This window comes from Protopterus annectens, chromosome 4.part0 (assembly GCF_019279795.1).
Source record: "Protopterus annectens isolate FY-2018-M chromosome 4.part0, PAN1.0, whole genome shotgun sequence".
Lineage (NCBI taxonomy): Eukaryota > Metazoa > Chordata > Ceratodontiformes > Protopteridae > Protopterus > Protopterus annectens.
In genome coordinates, this window is record NC_056733.1 from 1,476,043,732 (window position 1) to 1,476,063,392 (window position 19,661).

Consider the following 19,661-nt stretch of genomic DNA (forward strand, 5'->3'; position numbering starts at 1 on the left):
AGTAGGGGATAAAAAACTGAAAATAGGGAGAGAAGAAATAACATCAGTATTTTTGGATTACCTGAAACCACAGAAGGTGAGGATATTATTTCCATTTTATCAAGCTGGATCTCTGATTTTTTAAATTTAAAAGAAGGACTTTCCTTTGGCATTGAAAGGGTGCACAGAGCTCTTGGGAAATCTCCCACTAACTCAAACTGTCCTCCTAGGTCAGTAATTATCAAATTTCTTTCATACTTGAACAAGGAACTGATTTTGATCTGCTTGGAGGAAGGCACCTCTAAAATATAAACAGAGCCTGATAAGATTTGAAAACGACTATTCATCTAGAATAATAGAACAAAGGAAAAAATTGTGGTCAATGATAAAGTTTCTGAAACAAAATAACATCAAGGCACAACTTGCATATCCAGCTAAGATAAGAATACTGTATGCCAACGACATGAGGACTTTTAATGACTTAGAGGAAGCCTCTTCATTTATTAAAACTAATAATGTGATTACTTTACCAGAAGATATGGACTGGATGTCACCTTCTCTCAAGAGAACAAAAGAAACAAATGTCTGGACATACATCAAAAAAAAGAAGCAGCAAAAGACTGATACTGTTACAGCCAAATCTCTCAAAGCATCTACTATGATATGAATTGTTTTAACATTACTTTAAAGGACCAATTTTACTGCTTGGAATTTTAAGACAAAGGTAACTAACTACTGGAATCTTTATATTTTTGAAAATAGATGACACATGAGAGTTTTCACATTACCTCAGGTATGTAAAACAGGGTACTTTTCTTTCACAGAAGGAGGATTATATAGCACATAAAATATTTATACTGTAAATCAACATACATAGTATATGTGTATTTTCTCTTAATGTTCTCTTTTCTCTCTTCTCTCTTTTCTCATTATTTATTTTAACTGCATCTTGTTTCCCTTTCTAAATTCTCTTCTATTTACTATACTAATACAGTCTGTATATATTTAATAACTCACTATCTATACATAGATAAATAATAGTATAAAATCTAGTTTTAAGGTAGACTAACTGGAATAGTGAACTTAATTGTTATTACAATATTTATTAGAATATTGAGTTTGGGGACATGTTCTTGATTAACTCTGAAATGTTCCTTTCATGTACATATGTCGTTTGAATTATTTCCTTTTAGTATTAACAAACACATAAAAAAGGAGGGAAAATGTACTGTTGGTTAAGAGAAGTGAAGCTTTCTTCACATTTTATTTGCCTCCTGAGCTATTTCGTTTTTTTTTTTTTTTTTTTAACATGCACTGCTCAGAAACCACTATATTTGCATTGCCATAGCAACAGTAAACAATTGCGTCATATTCTAAGGACACTGTGAACCTGCAAAGTGCATTTAGCCTCACAGATAACAAATAATAAGAAAAAGTAATGTTTAGTTATTAAAATGAAATACAACCTAAGCAAGGTAAAATAAATACATAATAGGATTATTTGTAAATATTTTATGATTTATCCTATTAGGATTACATATTCCTGGAAACACAACTGAAATGTTCCCAACCTACATGTACATTTAAAAGTAGCTGCTTGATTAAAAAGTATTACTCAGTTTAAGATGCTGATTCCACAAGCTGTCTGCACTGTAAAAGTTACATTTTATATTTTACTTGAAATTGACGGTCTCTAGAGCGCATGAAAAGATGCATATTTTTTGCAACATGTTAATTTTGCCATTACCTCACACTCTGTACAAACTCACTTGGCAACTGATAGCTATTTATTTAAAATACAGGTTAAACATTAAATGTGCCCTTGAAATGCTATTGATATTTTGACAAAATATAATCTGAACTGTAAAATGAATGACTTGAAAGAAGTGCAGTAATGCATAGATTTCAAAGACAGTTTTTGACACTACAGTACAAGTAAAAAGGCGATATTGTACTTGAGGGCCTCACCAGTTCATTTTGCGCAGAAGTGGGCGTGTCCGAATTGATTGACAGTTGCGGTGGACCCAGGCTGTGCATCTTGATGCACAACTGGTTAATAGTCTCCAAATTACGAAACTGGCCTGTGATGGTCCTGTTCTCAAAACAATTGTGACAGAGGTAGTAGGTATATAATTTGCGGAACATACCAATCAAGTTAAATTTTAAGTATTAAAATGATGTGTGCCTTAATATTACTTGTAGAGAGGATCTGTTTGGATTTATTATTAGTATTTTAAATAAATCATTGGCAAATACTATTTATTCTATGTTTAAAGAGTATTCAGTACCTGTGCTGCCCTGCTCCTTTTTGCAGCAGAAGTAGAGCTGTAATCAACAAATAACTTGCATTCGTCTGTCTTTAAAACGCATCGATGCAGCTTTAGTTTAATAACTATTTGTCACATAAATTTTACAAATGATGAAAATTCCCATGATGTATGCGTTTTTGTCCCATTTATTTATTTGTTTACTTATACTAAGTTTATAAGTGCAAATTTTAGCACTGTGGTCGGTCTGAATGCAGGAATGGAAATGGTTACCAAAATGGTTCCCACAGCTTGTTTTAAATTAAAAGTAAACTCCGAATGAAATAAAGGACTCCACTATTAATTAGTAAGGACTCCTTGTGAAACTATTGTTTTCTTTTTACATTTTGTTGTACATTCGGAGGGAATGCATATTCATGAATGACATGTCACTGGGGAGGGTTTTGGGCGGGGCTTGCTACTGCGCATCTGGTGAGGCCCTCAAGTACAATATTGCCAGTAAAAATGTGTATTCACAAGAAAGTATTGAAATGTTTTAGTTTTCCATTTAAAATAGCTTACTGTCAACATTTTGCGATATCAGGATGTTTAAAGAGCTAGGATATTACTATTATTTGTCTTTATAATGTTTGTTAGACGGATGTTAGACTCTACTTTGTTTAATGAATTGTGACATATTTATGAAGAAAAGTGGACACAATTAGATGTTATTACAATAGTTATTAGATTATGATGGACACTGTTATGCTTAATGGGTTATTGGGGCATGCTAGCGATTTAACTCTGAAATGTTTCATTTACATACATGCTGTTAGTTGAATTATTTCCTATAATATTAACATAATATATATAAAAGGAGGGGAAAATGTACTGTTGCTTGTGTGAAGTGAAGCTTTCTTTACATTCTATCAGCCTTGTGAACTATTTTAGTTTTTTTTTTTTTTTTTTTTAATACCCATTGATTAGGAACTGCTATATTTACGTTGTGATGGCAACAGAAAGCAACTGCGGCAGTTTCTATGGACTTTGTGAATCTGCAAAGTGTTTAGCCTCGCAGATAAAAAAGTAATGTTTAGTTATTAAAGTAAATTATAATCTAAGGAAGGGTAAACTAGATAACTTAATAGAACAACTTGTAAATACGTTATAAATAACTCACATTGGACTACACATTCCTGGAAACTCAACTGAAATGTCCCCAAATTACTTGTGAACTTAAATGAAACTGCCTGATTAATAAGCATAACTTATTTTAACAACCTGAATCCATAAGCTATCTGCTCTATACATGCTACATTATATGTCACTTGCATATGACAGTCTCTAGAGCACACAAAAAGAAACATATTACCTTTGCAACATGTTATATTTGCACTAACCATACATACTATACTAATTCAATTGGCAACTGACAAGTTATTTATTTGAAACATCAGTCTAAATATTAATTGTGCCCTTGAAATATTGTTGCCGTTTTGACAAAACAAAACCTGAATTGAAAAAGGAATGATTTGAAGAAGTGAAGTATTGTACAGATTTCAAAGACAGCTGTTGACACTACAGTATAAGTAGAAATGTTTACATGCAAGGGAAAATTGAACTGCTTAACTCTTTTAGTTAAAAAGAGCTTATTGTTAACTTTTTGGTTTATCAGAAAATTTAAAGAGCTAGGAAATTATTTCTAATTTGTCTTTATATTATTTACTAGAGTGATGTTAGTCACTGACTTGTTTAATGGACTGCGAGTCATGTACAAGACGGTCCACTGAATGTTATTTCTGTTTACCGAATTATTTTTATTAGTACTGATTTAAAACAAGGGGAAAGAAAGGAAAGGGAAACCTCTGTTTTGGTTAAGGGAGGAGAAGCTTAAGAGTATTCTAACTGCCCCGAGAACTCTCCTAAGATGCTCTAAACACCATTTGATTAATACTTACGTAAGGTAAGTCTTGATTACCATATGGGTACCTACACATTAATTCTAGACCTGATGTGATTACACATTCAGGAACCAGGAGGTGTCCTATGCAGGGTGGGAATTGTCAGGGTGGTCATAGTTCATTGTTAGACTCTGCTTTGTAAATCTATAAATATGTAAAAGCACTGCACATTAGAATGTAGGGTGCCTCTGCTCAGAGTCAGGATACCACTGATAAGCCATTGTCTTTTCATAAGTGTAAGTTGAAGTTGGTGAGTTGAAGAGTGGGAAAGTAAAGGAAGGCAGTATACCTACAGTAAATTCATATTTCATTGGTAATCACTCATTGTCTCCTACAGAGTCCTTTTAGTCAAATTATTTTAGTAATAATCTTTTTGTTGTTGGCTTATTTAGTGTATACTCCTCTGTTGCATTTAATTTATCCGAAATGACATATCTGACATGTTTGGGATCTATTAAGGGTAACTAAATTTGGATATTTTCTAAGTCAACATAATATTTGTTTACACTACGAACATTCCATCCTGATATATAAAATACTATAGAATAATGAATAATATATAATTTCACATCTCTTTTAAGAAAATTCTCCATTTAATAATTTAACATATGGAGCTCGGTTGATATTGTTGGTTAAAGGTATGAGTGATAATCCAATAGATCTATCTTTATCTATTGGATTAAGAAAGACTTTCATTCCATTTTTAATGGGAAAGTCATATTTACTTGTATTTGATACTTAATTAATGTTTTATGTAAGTAGTTTTTTTAAAGCCTGACCAGAATTTTACCCTGCTTGTATTTAAAGAAGAAAGAACATTAAATTGCACTCCCAAGTTTACACACACAAAAATAACATTCAATGTTATCAGAGAATTTGGTATAACTATTATAATCAAAATAAAAAAAAAAGAGAAGCAAAATGTTTCTTCCAACAGTAACTTGAAATGGATTTAACATTCTTAATAAATACTAATGGCTTAAATAATGCAAGTAAAAGATAAAACTTACTAAAATATTTAAACATAATAAGGCACAAGTAGTATTTCTCCAGGAAACGCATTTTAAGACTAATAATAGCTTTATTTGGAGTCCTAAGGAGTATACAGTTTTAGCTCAATCCTCCTATAGAATAAAGACAAAGGGAGTATCAGTTCTCTGGAAGAAAAACATAATCACTCCAAAAGTTATTTATAAATATGAAGACAAAGAAGGTCTAGGGTTTGTTATAATTAAATTTGATAACAGAATATGGACTTTAGCTAATCTATATTGATTTCCAGGAATTGGAGCAGGAACGGTTAAAAAAATACCTAGATTTTATTTTCAATAATTATGAAGGAAATCTTATACTGGGAGGAGATTTTAATTGTACTTTAGAAGTATCTGAAACCACCAAGACGTCTTTTCGCATAGCAACTATTTCAAAATCCTTAAAAAGATGGAGTGATTCATTTCATTTAATAGACCCTTTTAAAGTAAAAGATGATAAATCCTTACTTTCCCATAAAGACCATATGTTTGGAACGTAAACCAGAATAGACAAATTATTCGTAGTTCAAGATTTGCAAACAAAAATCCTCCACTTCTCAATAGTTTCATGCCCCTTCTCAGATCATGACTCTCTGATAATGAAGCTCCAAACAGAGTTTAAACCTTTAATCTTAACTAGAATTCCATCAGATATCACGAAAATTAAAGAATTCAGACCCTGGATGTTGTCAGAACTACAGTTATTTCGTGAAATTAATAATACAACAGAAATCAGTAGAGTCATGGTATGGGACTCATTAAAAATCATATTTATTTGGTAATACCCTTAACTGGTACAAAAACAAAGTTAGAGAGTGGGAATCTGAATCATTAGACTTGCAAACCAGACTTTTGACAGCAAAATCTAAAAAAAAAAAAAAAAAATCAGAATTGTCCTGAAGTCAAAAAAGAAATAGAGGAATTAAATAAAAAATATAATTAAATTCTATCAAACAAAACTTGTCTAGCCTTGGAAAAATTAAAAATAAACTCATTAGCCACCTCCCCCAGATATCTTCATAACTTATCTACAAGAATTAAAATACAGTCTAAAGCAAATAACAGTAGTGTATATCATGAAAAGAAAGGGAAAAAAGTATCTGATATAGGAGACATCCTTGAAGCATTTCGGTTCCATTATATGGAACACTTCAAAAAAGTAGATTTTGATACCAACCAAATAAACTTGGGTACAAACCTTATCAATATGAAAAAAAATTCCAGAAAACTTAAAAACTAGACCTACAAAAACCTATATCCTACAAAGAAATTGTTGACCAGATAAAAGAAAGTAAATCCAACAAAGCTCCAGGGATAGATGGTATAATTACCGAACTTTACAAACTCTTCCCCTCAACAGTCATCTCTCTTTTTCATAAAACTTTGCTAGAAGTCCAGTTATAAGTAAAAATGCCTCCCTCATGGAAATATTCTCTCATAACACCAATTCTAAAAGATAATAAACCACTAGACCTTTGCACCTCATACAGACCTATATCATTACTGAATAATGATTACAAAATATTGATGTCAATCCTAGCTAACAGAATGAAAATCCCACTTTCAAAGACAATTAATGATCAGACTGGATTTATAAATAACAGGCACACACATGATAATATTAAAAGAATACTTACTCTTATAGATTATGTGAATAAAGAAGATAGGGAAACACTTGTAATTGGATTAGACATAGAAAAAGCCTTTGATTTCCTCACCTGGGAATAACTATTTAAAACTTTAGCATTATTTGAATTTCCTCCCCCCTTCATCTTATTACTAAAAAACATATATATTAATAACTTGGCCTACATTAAATTAGGTCCTTTCACTTCAAAATCTATCCATATAAAGAAATGATGCCCCCTTTTTCCTATTTTATTTGCTTTGGCTATAGAAATACTTGCAGAAATAATATGCAATAATCCAAGAATAAAAGGAATAGAAGTCTATGACCAGTACATATCTAAAATAATGCTTTTTGCTGATGATATTGTATTAACCCCATCAAACTCCAGAGAGTCATATAGGAGAGCTAGAAGAAGTAATGGAGAAATTTTATAAGATTTCAGGTCTACACTTTAATAGATCAAAATCAAAATTTCTATTTTTAAATAAGAAAAAAAAAACTACAAGTTTCAGATAAATCCATCATAGGAAAACATGAACTTACGCTAAATTATTTAGGAATTATGTTAATCAAAAGTGTAAACGAAACAATATTAATACATTATAAAAACATTATTGAAACAAAAATATATAGAGAAAAGTGGAACAAAATTATATTAACTTTTGAAGACAGATTGCTATTAATAAAAATTATCTTATTGCCAAAAGTACTATATGCAGCATTAGCAATACAGTTAATTCCTGAAAGATTCATTCTTAAAGAAATAAACTCATGTTTAATTAAATTTTTATGGTATTCCAAAAAGAATAGAGTAGCTCTAACTCATCACATTAGACCCTGGAAACAAGGAGGATTGAACTTCCCAGAAATAGAAACTTATATAAAAGCATCTGTGCTTAAAACTACAATAGACTGGATAAACCCAAATTATTTTGCCAACTGGAAAGAATTAACAACGGCTATATTAACAAATTAATTTAATCTTTTAAAAAAATTTTAATATTAGACAAATCAAACAAACCTTGTTACATACTATGCATAAGTATACAATATAATATAACAAAACCTTCTAAAACATCACTGATTAATCATTACATCAGTTCCTTTAGGAAACTTAACGCAAACATAGATCTAAAACTTTGATTTGATCTTTTAACCCCATTTACCATCACTAAGAACTTTCCTCACAAAATATATAGGGAAACAATAACCTCCTGGGAACAAAATGGATTCTTATGCTGGTTTCAGTATGTAAATAAATTAAAGTAAATGTTTTAGACATACTTATGATAAAAACTACTTACAATATTCCAACACAGGACTGGTTTAACCCTACAAAGCATTCTAATGTACACTCAAGATTTATGCAGATTAATTAATAATTCCTCAGTTAAGGATATTCCAAATCTAATAAGTTTTCTATATGAATTTATATATAATAGTTGTGAAAAGAAAAATTCCATTTCAAATCTATATAAAGAGTTAATAACATATAAAACAATTCCCAAACCATCATACTGGCAGTTCTTAACAAAAGGTCAGTCATTACAGTTAACAGAAGAAATTAAAACGAACATCTTACTATCAGTTAATTACACCTCTAACACACAGTATTGGAAATTATTTAACTGGAAATACTTACATAGAGCATTTTTAACACCGCATAGAATTAAAAGGATCAGTACTACTACAAATGGTTTTTGCTGGAGGTGTGAAAAGTCAAATAAAGCAGACTGGATTCATATTTTTTATGAATGTAATAAAATTAAATCATATTGGAATGGAATCATTTTTTACAAGCTTTATTTAATGAATCCTTTACCTTAACTAAAGCATTGATTATACTAAATGAAAATGAAGGTCCCGACCTGAATAAGACAAATATGCATTTGTTATGGACAACACTTGCTATATCTAGAAAATGCATAAGCATAAGGTGGAATTCAAATACACCCCCGACCTTGGAAGAATTCTACACTTTACTGAAGACAACTGCATCGATGGAAATAAAAATAAAAGAACTACGAATATATCCCAGGCCATTGGTAAATAATCCTTGGAAGAAAGTTGTATCTTTGTTGGACACACTGCAATAATAATATCGCTGATAACTGATCTGTTAATTCTATATTTAATAACATACAGTGTATATAGTTGAAAGTCAGGCTGTTGTAAATATTGTATATAGTTTAAAATCATATTTAAAAATATTATGTAAATGTTATTTTAATTGAAAATTAAATTTTTGAGCAAAACAAAATATATATATTGTCGTATAAGATTTTTGAAGTGGAGGCAAAAAGGTTGAGTATGTACTGTAGAGTAACATGGATTTTATTTATTTGCACACAGACACACACGCATTCACATGCACGCATATGCATGCACACACTGAAATATACCCACTTGCCCATATGAGAGAAGGGTTGATGTATCTGGCTGGAATTTTATTGGACACAGGCACTATGCAGTATGGGATACTTTACCATCTGTGGATGGTTGTCCTTACATCAGTGACCTATACTGACAGGTTTCTTTTTCTCTCTCTCTGAAAAATCACACTGTGACATCTTTACTAACAGTGCCATCAGAATCTAGCCCAGGTTCTAAATCTAACTGTTTCAAATCTTGCTGTCAGGTTTGTGCCCAAAGAGATTGACTACAAGTCAGATGCTGATTAGGTGAAGTTGGGACATTGTAGGAGGGGCAGGTAATGGAAGGATAATAGCTCTTTTGGTGCTACTTTTGGAAGGGTGAGTAATTTAAAAAAAATGCAACTGTAAGCACTGCTATCCAACCCACTGAAACTGCCCTGGTCATCCAAGGGTCATAATATTGTGTCTTTTTACATTCCTGTTAGCAAAGGCTTACTGATGTAACCATGACTTCACAGATTAGTGTCTGATGTAGGCAGAGAAGGAGACCATGTCTGTAACTTTGCTGTTCTTGTACTCACAGGTGGGGGAGGATGTGCCAGATGCTCGAAAATGTGCCTGTGCTAGTCACGTCGCCACTATTGCTGAATTCTTGCAGGTAAGCATCAGTGCTGACATTTTGTAGTACCGTAGAAATATGGCACAGAACAGATGTCATACTTTTATCATTTTAGTTTTGAACCTTCTGAGCTGTGCAAGAATTTAGAGTTGTAATATTAAGAGGTATTTCAATACTAACAGATTTGCACATTCTCCAGGAAGCTGTTTTATAGATGGTTAGTAATCTGCTGTGGTAGAACATTTTTTTTTTTTTTTTTTTTTTGAGAGGGGGAGGATAAGTGTAAGACTGTTCACTGTCTGGGTTCTGTCTGTGCAGCAGTACATGGAAGTCATATTATGTCTCCAGGCAGAAGATGAATAAGGTGATGGTTAAGGCCATTAAGCATAAGCACAAAACTAAGGTTTTGGAGGGGATTGTGCTTGCTGTATGTTGTATGTATCGATTTATTTATCCTGTTTGTTGCACTGTTTTTATTCCATATTGAGTAATGAAATTGTAGTCTTCTAAAACTGTCAGTACTGTACAGACGTCCTTCCATGTTACTGTTGCAGTATTCATTATTAAAGGGATTCCCTGCCATAGGTAGCCAAATTGTATGGCCAGTATACCAAAGCCTTAGCATTTTATAGATGTCGTATGTCATGTGTATGTTCCTGCCCAAGGTATAGGACATAAAGATGATGTATGAATGTATATGACTCAGAACTACTTTGCCACCAGTCCGATCACCATCATTGATAGTTAGTCTGAATGCTCCTTTTTTGCTGATTACTGAGACATGTATTGGGTAACTGCCTGTTGGGATTTCTTCTTGTATTTCTTCCTTTTGTAATTTTGTTTGCTTACATGTCATCCAGAAAGGGAAAATGTCAGAGTGGGAGGCAGATTCTCCATAAGGATTGTCATGAGCAGTGTTTCTTCAGTTTGGGTGCTTCTCATGACCATACAGACATGTTCTGTCTGCCAAGTGTTTGTCCCTAAGACCCTATGTAGTTCTCTCTCCTTGTCCATTTACCTGGAGAACCAACATTTTAAATTGCTGTTACAGGGTGCTATGGCTGAATCTTACTGTCCCGAAGGTCAGTTGCCTGCCAAGAAAAAGGCCAAAAAGCTAAGTTCTGATTCGGCTGCAGTCTTGCCTCTCCCGGACATGCCTCTCTCATGCCTGGTGAAAGCCCAGAAAATTGCCTGATTGTTAGGCCAGATTCCTCTGCCATGACCTTATCTGAGTCTGGCATGGATTGGACCTCTTGCACGTCCTCAGAGGCTCTGCAGATCTTTGCTGTGGATGTTGAAGGGGAACCTCAGATGATTATTTCAGAGGAACCGAGGTGGATTCCGCCGATCCTTGTTTGGGAGGAGATTCCTGCTTCGTTAGTTGAATGTAGGCAAGGGTCTGAACCTTCTAGGGTGTTTATGGCAGATGTTCCTCAAAAGAAATAACAAAATCCAAGCATGTTTTTCCAATGGCAGGATTGTACCCAGGGGTTATCTAATGCATTGCTGGCTTTGAAGCCTCCACAAGCAGTTTCTGTACCTGCTCCCCATTGGTCCTCTACCCCACTAGAGAGGCCCAGAGAGCAGGACTCTTCTGAAGAGGAATTGGATTCTGGGGAAGAGTCTTTGGCATATTCCTATCAGATCCTTTCTCCCTTAGATTATGGTTTTAAGGAGGAAGACTTATTAGCCAGATTGTCCTTTTGAAGAACACTCCTTTGTGAATACTATTTCTTGATGATGAAATTTTTTAAATGGGACTGTTCTCTGGTTTCTGACATTCTCAAGAGACATTGAGCTCTTCCAGATGGAGTCTACTAAGCCTTCTGCTGTCCCTTCTGTCTTGGCTGCCCTTTTAGATACTTTTTCAGCAGCTTCTGTGGCCCCAGATTCTCAACTTCCAGCCCCTATGAAACCTGATAGATTTTACAAGGTGTGTGATGAGTAAGTTTCTCTAGAAATATCCTTCTGTAGCATCAGTCTCTTCTGACAAACCCTCGAAGCTTTCTTTTGCCTTCTACCAAACTACTTCTTTCAGACAAGAACATTAGAGCTATGGAACGGCTGTGCAAGAAGGTGTATACTGGCGTCATCTTTTTGTGATATTAATTACCAGACCCATATGACCAGATATGTTTTAGCTCTTCTCTCTCAGACCTTCCTGATTCTGAAGGGAAGGCCTTGGCCCTCTATTTACTGGGCTGTACTTCTCAGGTAGTTCTCTACTCGATTAAGTATAGTTATGATGCAGCTGATGCCTCCTATAGAGCTGCTGTTTTTTTTTTTTAAACAAGACAAATCTTTATTAAATTTTCATGTATGACATAGGCAATCATGCATTTATATAAATGAAAACAAACCTTGTTGACATAATTTTAGTTGCAAACATTATACATCACAAACTGTGTTGACATTTTAGTTGCAAACATTACACATCTCTTATCTGTCCAGTCATTGTCAGTCAGACGTTACACAGCTCATTCAAATTCTGCCTTCTTTTAAATCTCATTTCCTCCTCTGGACATATTGTTCCTATACTTCCCATTTTTCCCATTTAATTTGCTCCTATCCTTTTCTAAAGATACCAATTCCAGTTGCTTTATCTCTGTTACTATATCCAGTACTTCTAGTACAGTTGGTTTAGACTTTGGTTTACTTTTTCTAGTAACTGCATTTCACAGCCACCATTATTAGACTCAACAAGGCCTTTACTGTTTCTAGGCAATTCCGATTCTGTATCATAGCTCAAAAAAAATAATTTCCATAGTTACACCAGTTTGCTGACCCAGTATCTATGATACAGTAGTCTGCAAGGAATCTTTAAAGTCTGCAAACTCATTACATTCCCAGAAAATATGTTCCCAGTTACCTCTTTGTTCCCCATTACACTTCCGACATTTGCTGTCTGCCTGAGGAAAAATTCTCTGGAGTCTGCTTGGGGTATAAAGATACCTATGTAAACTTCTTCCACTTAAAGATCTTTAATCTTCTAGACTTTGTTGCATATTTGGAAGACATACATATATCTCCTCATTGTTTCTTTGTGAATTGCTGATCCAGTCTCTTTTCCTAATCCTTTCTAATCTCCTGTGATTGATTTCTTATAGTTGTCATGCATTATTTTATATGCTCTACTAACTATTCCTTTTTTAACAGCAGGTTCTGTTTTAGATTCCACTAAAAATTCTACCGGTGCTGGTCTTTCAGTTAGGATCCCTCTATTTCTTTCTCTTTACCTAAACTCTGATGTAAACCCTTGATAGGGACGACAATCTCTAGCCTGCAGTCCAAATAAATTATTGCCCTCTTCCCTTTTTGTTACCGTTCCCCTCTCTAATTATTTGTTCCCAACACCTTGGTTCTTATGCCAATGTTCTGCAATAAATTCCAGCCCCTTCTTGCCTATTGTCTGTATCCCTAATTGCAGTCATCCTTGTCATCAGAATCTCCTTTCTGTTTTCCCATATTAGTTTAGTTCTTAGAATACTTTCTGCTATTTTATGAATATAATATTCTGTGTTGTTCTACTTAAGGATCTGCATCCAAAATCCCATTCTTTCCTTGTTTCTTGCACTTCCCACTGTTTCGTCATCCTTTTCTGCTTTGAACTGCAAGTTTCTACTTGCGTAGAGTTGCTGCTCTTGGTTCTGTTTTGAGATGTTAGATTGTTGTCATCATTATCTGTCACCTTTTTCCCATTTTTTTCTGCATGGAGTCAGGGTATTGTGTTAACTATCGCCAACTCTCTCGATGCAGTGCCATATTCCTACCTTCGTATCCAGCCATTACCTGATAATAATAAGACTAAACTGTTGGATGCGCCTTTCGATAATAAGAGTCTGTTTGGTTCTGCAGCTGCTGAGATTTTTAAGTCTCTGCAGGATAAGGGTAAGACCTTGCAGAAACTGAAGTATATTTTTGTTTCTCCTATTCCTAAATTCCAGAGATTATCCATCTAAACCTGCTTTTGTTCACAGACAACCTTGCCCTCCTCCCAAACGTAAGAAGTGTTCTGGGCGGGTTCCTCCTGCTAAATCTACTCAGACTCGCACTTCTCAGAAACCCACTTTTCCCTGTCCTTTCCCAGTTGATTAGGGATCACTCAAAACTCTTGGGTTTTGTCCATCATCTGTCTGATACTTCATAGTATGAAAATCCCTTTCTCCTTTTCTGGGCATCCCTCAACCCCCTCAGGAACATCTTCATTTTTTCCCAGAACTACTCCAGTGCCTTCTGGCACAAGGCACCATTCAAGGTGTGCCCCTTACCAGGAGGGGAAGAGATTTTATTCCAGAATGCTCCTGGTTCCCAGAAGGAAGGGACCTGGAAACCCATTATAAACCTCTCTCAGCTCAACATCTTTGTGAAGGTCCCTTCCATTCAGATGTTATCCCTTCGGACCCTGTTTCCTCCTCTTCTTCAGGCTTTTTTGGTCTCCCTGGATCTCAGGGATACTTATCTTCACATCCCAATGTATCTCTTTTTCAGGAAGCTTTTATGTTCCTCTGTTTCTTCCTTGCATTCTCAGTTCTCTGCTTTGTTCTTTGGCTTTTCTACTACCCCAGGGTTTTTCACCAAACGCCTTGCTCCTGTGATTGCTTTTTGTAGAATGAGAAGTTTTTAAGTCTTTCCTTATCTGGACAAGCTACTCATTCAGGCTTCCTCCCCTGAGACCTTGCTTCAGCATTCCCCAGTAATCAGTCATGGTTCCTTCTGAGGGTCATGTGTTTCTTAGTTGCAAGCTCCAGATCATCCCTGTGCTGGCTTCCTTGTCTCCGCCCAAGACTGCTTCTCTTCTTCCTCAGGTTTCAGTTACAACTACGGAGTTTCTAAGGGCACTAGGCTTCATGGCTTCCACCATTCCTATGGTGCCTCTTACCGGGCTTCATATGAGAAAACTATAGTGATTCCTAAAGTCAGTTTGGCTCCAACACCGTCATCTTGTAGATCTTATAAGCCCTCTTCTTCCGTGCTTCAAGCTTGAGCTTCAGTGGTGGATTCATTAGCGGTCTCTCAACCCAGGACTTCCTTTTCAGCCCCTAGTTCCCTCTCGGGAACTTTTTTTGGATGCCTCAGACCTGGGGTAGGGACCCTTTTTTCAGTCCTCTTAAGGTCTAGGCTGCCTGGCCCTCTTATCAGAGATCAGACCACATCAATATCAAGGAGATGAGAGCTCTCCTTTTCACCCTTCAGACCTTTCATTCCCTTTTTCTTCCAGAGCCTGTCGCAGTCTTTACAGACAATACCCCAGTGATATGATGCATCAACAAGCAAGGTGGGGGGCGGGGAGGGGGCATGGCCCTACCTTCTTTGCAGGCCAGCTCTTCAAGTTTGTGATCTAGTTATCAAGTGACTCTTCAGGCTGTATACATTCCTTCAGAGCAAAATATAGTGGCAGACTCTTTGAGCAGGTCCAAAACACAGGCTCATGAATGGATGCTTCACAGAGATGTGTTTCTGGACATTATTAATCATTGGGGTACTCCTCCGGTAGATCTTTTTGTCTCTCCTCTAAATGGCCAACTTCCAGTTTTTTGTAACAGAGTCCCAAGTCCTCTGACTTTGAAGGTGGACACCCTATCTTTTTCTTGGAAGCGGATGTTTATCTACACTTCCCTCCCCTTCCACTCTTTCCGAGGGTCCTGCTCAAGATAGAGTAAGACTCCCCCAAAATCTATATTTATATTGAGTATAGATAGGTGCATGGACAACAAGCAGTAGTCTACTGTCAACACTATCATCTGTGTGGTCACGTGGAATTGTAGGTATACTTTTATTTGGAATACATTCATTTGATCAAGCTAACATTGCTCGATCGGGCATAACACAGAGTGTTATTACCAAATTTCCCCTTGCTGAACGGTCGGAATGTCATACAAAACACCGAATGCAACATTTCCGACCGCTCTACCACTTAAACAAGTGCTACCATGGGTCAGAAGGGGTGTTTTGCTATTCACAACAATTGCGTTCGCATTTATGAGGTTTTGCCGCACTGCTTTCGAACATATTCTGGTCGACCATCCACCGGCCAATCAAATGAATGTATATTCTTTTATTTAGGTGTAAAACTAGCATAGTGGGTCGAGAAGCACTAATAAGGATTTATTATAAAGAGTACAAAGCTATTGGGAGACTATGGGAGCCAATAATAAATTACAGACTAGGCTTAGTAGATCCAGACAATGTGAAGATGATGAATTCGGGTGAAGGTCATCATGTGATTGTCACACTTAAAACACAGTTATGCAGCACAGTGTGAGTGGGCTGTAACAAAATGGGATTTATTTACTCAGTTTGGTGGCCAGGGCTGGAGCACTTATCCCAGTGGATCAGTTTCAGTCTCAGCCTGGAAAAGGTACAAATTGACCCAATAAAATTACACTAAATGAGAATTAAATAAACTTTAAGAGTCAATTGAGCAGAAATACAAAGCAAAGCCAAATGGTAGCAAGGAAATCGTAGTCAACTATGTAAAAGGGCAAACACATGAGAAAACTGATTATACAAGCTAGAGTTTAGCACACAACGAAAGTGTTTACCAAAAGAAAGCAAGCCAGCAAAATGCAATTTATATACAATGTTTACAGATGAGCAAGTAATCTAATGGGGGTGATATGTATAGTTGTATGGTGTAGCAAAAGAATTTAGATTAGGTAATTTGACCTGAGGAGAAGCAATTGCACTCATTTAGGACTTTAAATCAATGATGTGACCAAAAAGAAGAGCAAGTACAAAGGTCTGTGAAAGAGGAAGAGCAAACTTTCCTGAGTTTCTGGCCAAGAATGGGCAGTGTAACAAAGTTTAGTTTTGAGCCTTGCAGGAGTCATCCTAAGAGTCTACGCCTTCCTAGATTGTGTGAAGGAACATGCTTAAACAAGGCAAAGGCAAGCGGTGGTCAGGAATTCTTTCTAAGGAGTCTGTAAAGCTGAGAAGTAGATTAGCTCATTGTACAAGAAGCCAGTTAGCTTTGTCAAGTGTTAGACAGAGGTATTCATGCCATGGGGAGGATGTGATGAAGCAGCAGATAGTTTGAAGCTGTTTCAGTGGTGGAGCAGTTTCTTTTGGAGGCAGCTGCTAATAGTGGAAAGCAGTATTCAAGTTGAGCTAGGAGAGTGCCTTTGCCTAAAGCATTCTTGATTGATCTAGAGAAGAAAGTGGAGATTTTGTTAGCTCAGAAGGACATGGAGTTTTATCTTTTTCCAGATAATGTCGAGAAGCAGGTGGAAGTTAAGTGAGGGGTCTAGGCAAATGCAAAGGCGAGGGTATCTGAAAAAGTTAACTTGCTCAATGGAGTTGTTAAGGTGGTTATGGATAAACAAAGTATTGGGAGATATTTGTGGTTAGAGGGAGGTAACTGTCGCTCGTCTGGTCAGGATAAAACGGACAAACTTCTGTGGGTTCTGTTCAAGCAGCTTTATTATGTACAAACATGTCAGGATTGAGGCTTAATTACTTTAACTTAGGTAAAATTATAAACAAACTAGCTATCACATTCTTATATGCTCACACTCTGGCTTCACTCTCAAAATGGCACTGAAGGTAGCACGTGCTTGCTATTTATATGGACATGCTGTCCTTGGAAACACTTCTTATAGGTACAACACACAGTATTCTACATCCTCCCTCTTTGAGAAATGAGTCGTGTGTTATTGATGACATTAATTGACATGCAGTTGATCCAAATAATACTTTGACATGTAGTTATACAGAACTAAATGCATATAGACAGTTATGTCCAGGTTGCCATATATTTCACACTAGGTCTAGCAACTGGGACTGTCTCTGCTGAATATTCAACTTTGGGGACATCAGGAACATCATTAGGAACGGAAGTAGAAGTTAAGACATGTTCTGCAATAGGAACATTGTCTGGATTGCTCTGAGATCCATAGTCTGCAATTTCTCCTGTACTCCACACCCTTAGATTCTACGAAGTAGGATCTTGGCACGGCACATATACCTGTTACTTGACCAATCCCGTCGAAACCTTTCGCCATTTGTATCCTCACTGTCTCTCCTCCTTTAAATGGCCAAAGAAGTCTGCTTGATTTGTCATAGCTGGACTTCTGGAAAGCATGTTTTCTGAATAGTTGGGCTTTGATTGTTCTCTAATTTGCTTTAGGCCTCAACAAACTGGAACTGATGGGCAAGGTTGTTCTGGTTTGCCTGGGTAGAAGTGCCTGAGCAGGTGAGCCAAGTACATCATCATGAGGTTGAGTAAATTCAAAAAGACATCAGTATTGTCACTCTCTGACTTCTCTAGTAATTGCTTTGCACTCTGTACTGCACGTTCAGCTAGTCCATTTGACTGTGGGCATTCTGGACTACTAGTAACATGTACACAGTCTCATTCTTTTGCACATTTCTGAAACAACTGAGTGGTAAATTGGGTAGCATTGTCAGAAATAAGTTTGTGTGGACCACCATGAACTGAGAAATGATGTTTCACCTTGGTGATAACAGCAGTGGATGTTGGGTTAGGTAGTAAATTGATATCAAACCAGTTTGAATAAGAGTCTACCAGCGCTAAGTAATACTGATTGTTCCACTCGAATATATCAGTGGCTACTGTTGACCAAGGTAGCTCAGGAACTTGACTTAGCTGAAGTGGTACTTTATGCAAATATGGTTTAGTACTATTGCATACTGAAGAAGGAGAAATTATTTATCAGGATCTTTTGCTAGAAGAGGCCAAAATAATAGTCCTGTTACCATTCTTTTGGTAGATTTGGAACCTGGGTGACCGTGATGCATAATCTGTATATATTCACATTGTAAGGAAGCAGGAACAACAATTTTAGGACCTTTGAAAATAATGCCATCTTCCATCAATATCTCATTAATGTAAGGAAAATAAGTTTACACTTAAGACGGTACACTAGATTGCTTTGGCAGCCATCCAACATTAATGAAGTAGTTCAGCTTTTGCAAAACTGGATCAGTCTTTTTGTATGATCTCATCAAGTCTCGTGGTAGAAAAGTTATGCACTTCCATGACAGCATAGTCAAAATTCTTTACATTAAACTGTTCCATTGTATTTCTGGGCAATCTGGATAAGGTATCAGCCAGATAAAGAAGTTTGCCGTTTGTATAGACCATTTTGAAGTTGTACTTTTGCAATCTGAGCATCATTCTTTGTAATCTCGGTGGAGCTGAATGCACAGGATTCTTTAAAATAGTGACTAGAAGTTGGTGATCAGTTTGTCTGAATAGCTCGACCACAAATATAATCATGAAACTCTGAAAATGCAAATACTATTGCCAAAAGTTCTTTCTCAGTTTGATCATATTGCAGTTCAGTTTGGGTAAGAGTTCTAGATGCACAGACTACTGGTCTGCCTTCTTGAAGACTAACTGCACCAAGATCAAATTTTGAAGCATCACAGGAAAGAGTTACTGGTTTATTGACATCATAGTATCTTAATTTAGGTGGGGTGGCATATTTCTGCTTAAGTTCTTCAAATGCTCTCTGGTGCTGTTCCAACCAAGACCATGTAACACTTTTGTGCATGAGCTCTCTCAAAGGTGCTGTCAACTCCCTAAAGTCTAGTATAAACTTGCCTGAATAGTTGACCATACCAAGAAAATGCTGTAGAGCCTGAAGATTATCCAGTGCTGGCATTTCTAGAGTGGCTGTTTGCTTGGACAGGTCTGGTCACAAATGACCTACATATGTAACTTCTGGTAGTCTGAATTTGAAATTCAGAGGATTGAGCTTCAAGTTCACTTCACATGCTCTGTCTAGAACTTTCGTAAGGTTTCTGTCATGCTCTGCTTCACCATTGCCTCCAACCAATAACTCATCTACTATTATGG

At 36.0% G+C, this 19,661-nt stretch overlaps 1 protein-coding gene across 1 annotated transcript in view; it reads left to right on the forward strand.

Moving 5' to 3' along the window:
- The window catches only part of DBN1 (drebrin 1), a 1,456,369-nt gene that overhangs the window by 541,820 nt on the left and 894,888 nt on the right, over positions 1 to 19,661 (forward strand). Inside the window, 1 exon segment of the mRNA XM_044069321.1 lies at positions 9,806 to 9,890. Within this exon segment, the coding sequence (XP_043925256.1) occupies positions 9,806 to 9,890 (85 nt within the window).